At 39.1% G+C, this 7,273-nt stretch overlaps 1 protein-coding gene across 3 annotated transcripts; it reads right to left on the minus strand.

Moving 5' to 3' along the window:
* Window positions 1-1,499: 1,499 nt before the first annotated feature.
* Window positions 1,500-7,273, minus strand: BLOC1S6 (biogenesis of lysosomal organelles complex 1 subunit 6). 3 transcript variants are annotated; one of them, XM_074880962.1, is made up of 6 exons: window positions 6,984-7,273; window positions 6,033-6,177; window positions 4,879-4,966; window positions 4,181-4,267; window positions 3,963-3,996; window positions 1,500-3,393 (listed from the first exon to the last, which is right to left on the minus strand). In XM_074880962.1, exons 1-5 carry the CDS (start codon window positions 7,063-7,065, stop codon window positions 3,970-3,972), a joined length of 429 nt encoding a protein of 142 aa, XP_074737063.1. In that variant the 5' UTR covers window positions 7,066-7,273; the 3' UTR covers window positions 1,500-3,393; window positions 3,963-3,969. The 3 variants fall into 3 exon arrangements, with proteins under 3 accessions (XP_074737063.1, XP_074737061.1, XP_074737062.1); XM_074880960.1 differs by lacking the exon at window positions 3,963-3,996 and having other exon boundaries at window positions 6,984-7,271; XM_074880961.1 differs by lacking the exons at window positions 1,500-3,393; window positions 3,963-3,996 and having other exon boundaries at window positions 4,181-4,777.

The following is a 7,273-nucleotide window of genomic DNA, read 5'->3' on the forward strand; positions in this document are numbered from 1 at the left end:
CAGATTAACATCACCAAGTCCTGCAAAGTTTTTAGCAGTAGTTATATTCACACAACTTATCCAACAAAGATCAAATAACCAATCAGATTTAATGAGGTTTTTAAAAAAAAAATTGACCCCCGCAAGATGAGGCATTAAAGCTCCAAGTTCAGAATGACAGCGGAGAGCAGCCAGCAGTGTTACAAAGCAAGCAAGAGGTGGCAGAACGTGTTTGCTGAAGCCTAATTCAGAGTAAATCGGCCAGAGAACTCTCTCAGCTGCTAGAATCCCAGCAGAACAGCTACAGAAACAACCTTTATATTATTATTTATGCTATTACCACTTAGGTCACAGCACGCTGAATAAAACAAGATAAAATATTCTGTAGCCACTTTCCAAAAAGAAACAAATATTTGTCTTATGACCATGGCAAAGCTACCACTATTAGTGAAAAATATTTCTCTGGATTAAAATTTGGCTCACGTAAAGCTGTACAGCTATAGGTGGGGGGACCCAAATGAAGCATCAAGGTTAACAATAGCAAAGATAAAAGCATGGGAAACCAAGATTCTTCAGTTACCAACAGTAACTCCTAAATTTGAATCCTACAAAATAAAAATTCCAAGAGTTACTGCACAGTTGTCTTCTGTTGCTATGACTTGATAAAAACAGGTGAGTACACAGAGTATGAAACTAGTAAAAAAAAAAGTGGTTTAAAGCTGTCATTTTATCTGTTTCTCAAAAAGAGGCAGCTGGGTGCACCTCCTCATGTAGATGGAATAAAAAGTCAGTAAGAAAACATCTAACACTACCAAATTTATCTACTTGGTAAGTAATTTTTTATAAAATCAAGCAAGACTAAACGCATACAGTAATAGAATTACTCATTCTAGCTGTGCATATTAATGCAAGCATACAATTTTAGATGCCAGTATCGTTAAATTAATCCAAAGCACCATTTACTTTTTATGCATTCAGTCACAAGAGGAGTATTTGGAAGAAAAACATCCTATGGAGATAATTAATTGCCATTTTGGCTGAAATAATTTAGGAGCTCATTAATAAAAAAGTTATGTAAACTGACTAAACTTCTCCCTATATATGTTAATTTTTCCCCCCTTTATTACAGATAGGTCATTTAGTAAAATTAGTTCCTTATTTGTACAAAACCCAGATTTTACCACAATTTTATGGGAAAAGTTACCAATTACATTTTTACATCTGTGTATGTGATTCCTCAGGAAAGCACTGCAAGCTTTTATTCCTTTGATCAGAAATTATTCCAAAGAAACACTGATGTATGCAATTGCAAAAGCATCGATTTCGATCCTTAGAATTCTGTAGTTTCAATAAAAGTAGTCATGATTTTTGAAAAAAACAAAAAACCAAAAAAACCCACAAAACCCCACAGTTCTTGACAGAAAAAGACCACAACTTGAAACACTAACCTGGATTCTAGATGAGGGAACATAAATCAAGGAACACCGCAGGAATTTAATCCTGATCTGGATACTGAGGCATTTAGTTTCATGTTATACTTTAATAAGAATTGTTTAAATTCCCAGAAACAAATTTTGAAATTACATTACAAAATAAAATATTTAAACAATATTTAGTTATGTACATTCTGCTCCAAATATGGACTGTGGAAATTCTTTACATTTCTCTTAGAAATACATACAAACCACAGCACAGGTCAACAATCCACTGGCAAGTAACAGACACAAGTCAACTTAAAGGAAAAATACCTGTGGAAAGTTTTAATCTATTACTGCTTCAGTACCAGCATTTCAGTGTCTCTTCAGACTTTAAGTAGTTTGTTCTCCTTCCCCAGTTTACTTTGCATGTTGGATGATTACTCGTCAGAGTACGTCTTTCACAGGAAAAGATGATATATTAAGGACAGGAAATTAGTTCAGAAAATTACAATACAGAAGAGTCCAGCCAGGTATATACTGTGTAAACCATCTAAAACAGAAGAAAAAGTAAAATTGACTCCAATACCATTCCATACATATTTTATGGAAAACTTTACAGAGCTTACCCTTTATCTTACTTCAAAACACACCACTTGCATTACTACTTTAAAAATAACACAGATATAAAATAACTAGCTTGTTAGACTGTAAGAACAAACAGTTTAAAGCTCTTTTACCAGTCTAGACAACACGTACATTCATTTGAATGAGAGTTCACATCAAGTGCTGCAAGAAAGCAATTACATTCAGAGAAATGGATATCAACCTCCATTCCACATTTACCATCATATACACTAACACTCATCAGTTTGGCTGAGGACAGCATAACAGAAATTCTCTTACATAGCCCTGAAGTGCAAATGAATAATTTATTAAGGAAAAAAATTAAATGCAGTAGTTTTTCCTACAGGTAACTGAATTTCACATGAAGTAGAAATTGTTTAGTTTAGGTTGTGTTTTATTTTGTCACACAAAATGAAGAAAGTACAACTTCTAATCCCACAGAAATCTGCTTAGACCACACAGTCTTCCTGTTCAAACCACGACAGAAGCAACAGTTCCCTGGTTCAACTCAAATGTTTGTGGAGGCACAGACTCATTAATCTTTGTATTGTGCACACATCAGTTTTGAGAATCTTTAGTGTTCTGCTTCCCCCCCCCAACAATCCAGCTGGGAACTTAATCAGAAGTTAGTTTAAAGCTGTTCTTAAGTACTTGATGACAAAAAAAGTAAGACTGCTGCAATAAAGTGAGCTTTCAGGCAAATACGTTGGAAGTTTCTTCAGTTCATTGGAGACAGACCAAACTAAAGCTGCACAAAGTCAGTATTTATGAACCAGGGCATCAAAAAAAGATCCCAACTGCCTGAATCAAAGCAGTTTTGGTGAAATAGGTGGCCACTGAAGTCTGATGATGAGAACTGAACTTTAACTAGTATTCTGTATTTTGTCTAAAAAACATGTATACCAGTCACCAAATATCTCTCAGAAATCTAAACACCAGAAGAACAGATGGAAAAACGGATAGGTATTTAAAACTGTGATGCCTAAGATCTCCTATATATATATATACACACAAAAAAAAAAAACAACTTACATTATAATAATATCAAACTGCATAGCATTACAAAAGAAGGCAACTTGAATGGCTGAAATTAAAAAATTTGAATGTTACCAACCCTATTATTACCATTCTGGAATTTATAATATCACGGACTGTTGCTAGTAACAGCTATAACCCAGTTTAAGCAAAGTCTGCCTTAATTCCAGAGAATGCAGAAATGATTAATTCAGACAAGTTGTTGCATGCTCTGCTTTCATGTCCTCCTAGCAGGTTTTGCTGTTAACTGCTTCTCTCTTTCGAGTTCCTTCTCACGTTGCTGTTCTCGTTCTAATTCTTCTTTCTGCCTCTTTTGTTGCAGTTTAAGTGCTCTTTTCTAAACAGAAAAGACCAGAAAATAATTGTAAGTTTTATAGCTGCATTTAAGTTGGAGCTACAAACAAAATCCCTCCCATTCTCTTAACACTATATTCTCCAGTCCACACTGCTTATGACTGAATGTTGCATAAACCGTTTGTTTTTTCTTCCTCCCTCCCGCTTCCATCCTACTGTTAAGAAGCAGCAAGTCTGTGATCTACACAGGGAAAATACAGACCAGACTCCCTTCAGTCTCACTCAGAGTCATCCTTCATGTATACCCGGCAAGGTGCGTACTGTGCAAATTATTGCCTCCAAGAAAAAAATCCTTTTGTTGAACATACTCAAGGACTAATCTTGCCAGAATATAACCAGAGACTGCCCATATAGCGTGAAGTCAGTGAACTTATGCCACTGTTAATATTACATGAAATAGAAGGAGAAATTCTTACATTTGCGACAATCTAGTTTTCATTAAAAAGGCACAGAAACTGAAACAACAGAGAACTAGTTGGAATGGAGTGGATTAAGCGACAGAACAAAGCATAATTCTTACACCACCTAAACATAACAACAACAGAGACTTACTAGTAGTTCAGGTGCGTAAGTTCCTTGAGCACACCTAAGAGTAAGTGAAAGTTTAAAAACATACATGGCTTGGCACTACTGAAACCATCCATTTAAGATAAGGATTGAAAATTGTATTTTAATCAGAACTTTCAGCATGCATCCAAAATAGAAGCTGAAAGTCAGTAATACATAATTAAATATTTATGTTGGAAAGTAAAGATATTTATCCCACTCACTTTTAACTTTGATGTCTTCTCATGGAGCATCATCATTTCGTTTCTAATATTCACTAACTTGTTGTGATAGTGTTTAGCTTCTGAAAACTTGAAAAACACAACTGTTAAAGCAGTGACTGTCAAGTTGGAATAGTTGTTCTATAAAGTTACACAGCAAAACAGCAATCAAAAACATAGTGATTACCAGAACAGCCTGATAATGGATTAAACATGTTCAAGTTTATATATAAAGTTCACATACTGCATATATTAATACAGAAAACTTCCATATGTCAACAGTAATCTACTGAACGAAGATTCATTAAACAGAATAAAAATATTACCATTTTATGCACCGTATATCAGTGTTTCACACACCCTTCCTACTAGTCTGGAGAGGTTCACAGAGCTCACGTTGGAGCCTCAGTCCAACTGAAAAACGGCATATCTTCGCTTCGGCTACTAGGCTTACTACAACTTAACAACTAGGCTTACTACCACTAGCTGACTGAGCCTGCTTTTCTTCCCAGTGCCCTTCCAATCTAAGGGAAATATGCTGGTTCCACACCCTCTCCAGCAATAATTTGTCCCAAATATCTGAACTGGTTGGTTCTGTTCCTGTAAGTCATTAAAACAAGGAAAATACACAAGTTGATACTAATGCTTCAGCAAGAAAATCTATGCTAATAGAGATTTAAGAAAGCATTAATAGTACTTACCAAAGCATCGATATCAAGAATGGAGTTACACTCTTTGAATTTTGAAATTTCTTGTTCTAATGTTTCTAGTAATACCACTTGGTTCTGTCTGAAAAAAAAAATGATGCATAAAACCAAGGTAAAGCTGCATACATGCTTTTTAACCAGCCCTTTAAATAAATATTACTTTTGATCGTAACAATATAAATACATGCTTCCCAATATCAGATTCCTCTTATGCATTGCTAGGTGATTTCAATAAAGACACGAGTAAATAGCTATAGAGAAATCCCAGCTGACTACACACAAACTCAGCTGGCATCATACAGCATGGATATCCAGGATTAATATCCAAAACCCCAAACAGGCACTCTGCAGATTGAATGAAGGAAAAAACAATTAGCTCTTGACTTTCTCCTTGGGTGCCTCTGCATCATGGTGTGGGACTAAGTTATTTCTGTATAGAACTTGCGTGGATCCTTGGTGCTTATTAAGGATCCTCCATCCCACATAAATCAGCTAAAGTCTTTCCAGACACAGGCTGTCCTTGGCAGCAGCATAAACACATCATGCATCCTGAAACCCAAACCAACGTACCCTGCAAAACCCGAGACGGATCTGTGTAAAGCCCTTTCCAGTACCTCTGCATCCATAGCAGACCCAGCCTGAGCTTGAAATAAACTATTCTCGGCTATCAGTGAGATGCCAATGTACAAAGAATCCTTATCTGGTTAGCTCCTTAATTATATTTTCCAAGTGTATCTTTTGCAACACAGTTTAGAGACTGGACAACAAACAATATACTGCACTACAAGCTGCCCTGAATATGAACTGCATCTCTGCAAGCAAAATAAATTCAGCTTTTGGCAGACTTTCCACTACAGAAGTGAACAAGTATTTAAGAAATCTAACATGTCTTCTGCTATACCTGGCTTAGGGGATTTTAGTGTTCTAGCATTATACATTCTTCAGTCAAAGTTCTGATAGGCTACGCTGCAGCTTATACACCCCCCACTACTCCTGCAAATCACTTAACTACTCGGGATGCTATAGTCAGAACACAGAAATGCTGCAATAAACTATATTCTAGTTAAGGGTAGCTAGAATATTATACTGAAAAAAAGCAACAAATAAGGTATGCACATATAAGAAACTGGTTTTAAAAATTTGCTTACGTAAGTTCCTGTAGTGCTGATTTTGATCGCTGAAGATCAGGCAGATAATGAGAAATCAATCCTTCAGTTAGCTGCTCCACAGCTTTCTCATCTATTAAAGGCAGATCTTCTACTACTCCTTCATCTGGAGATGCAACACTAGGACCTACACCAAAGAACAGCAAGCTTGAATGTGACAGGTCAGCATGCACTTCAAGTTTCACCTTGAGCAACTATATTTTCCTGTTTAAAAATTAAAAGCATTTCAACACTGAGGTTGTAATTCTTTGCACTTCATCAACTAAACTGAGCTTCCTTTTTCTTCCCCCTCTTTGTCCCTCCCTTATTCCCAGTCCTACATTATGGGCTTCCTGGTGAACAGTTTTATCTGAACACGAGCAGACCAGAAAAGAGTATTCCAAAACCACTAAAAAAATTCCAACTACTCCAGTCTACTGGGGAAAAAAACAGGCAATATCAATGGTTCTGGCTATACATCAAGAATACATAACACACCCCCACCCTTTGCTTTCAAAGTTAGAGAGTAAACCTGGGCCTACCAAATAAATGTCTTAGTCTGTCACTCAAAACATACAAAAACCTCATTATAACACCACACGCTGAACTCCAAAAGTTTCCAAGAGTTAGCTAACAGTCACTGTAAGTTTCGTACGGGCAAGCTATGACTTAGTTATTGTGAGCAGAGCTCTTGGAAGGCAAAACCCTTTAATCTACAGGCAGCACCGCATGGGAGAAAACGACGACAGAGACATGCGTTTCGTCTCCGAGTGAACCCAGCCGCAAGACCTTCGACCACCCGCCCCGGGGGCAGGCGGCGGAGCCAAAGCCCAGCCTCACGGCGGCGTGCCCCGCTCCCCGCGGGCCCTCAGCTCGGGGCGGTGCCGGGACCCAGCCCCGTCCTCGGACCTCCCTGAGCCCGCCGGCCGCCCAGCCCAGCCGCCCCTCACGTACCCAGCGAGAGCCCGGGACTGGCCGCGGCCGTCGCCGCCGCTGCCTCCTCCTTCTCCTCCTCAGGCCGCTCCGCCACACTCATGGCTGCCGCTCCCCGCGACGCCCCTCTCGTGGGGCAGGCGGCCGCCCGAGCTGAGGCCGAGACTGCGGCGGAAGGAGGCGAGGGCGCAGGGCCCGGCCGGGCGGCGGGGATCCAGCCGCCCTCACCGAGCGGGGCGGCCCGGCACCGCCTGCCCCACGGCCCGGCGCCTCACCATAGAGTCTCCTCAGAGCCAGCCTGCCTAGAACGG

The sequence above is a fragment of the Strix uralensis genome, chromosome 11, assembly GCF_047716275.1.
Source record: "Strix uralensis isolate ZFMK-TIS-50842 chromosome 11, bStrUra1, whole genome shotgun sequence".
Lineage (NCBI taxonomy): Eukaryota > Metazoa > Chordata > Aves > Strigiformes > Strigidae > Strix > Strix uralensis.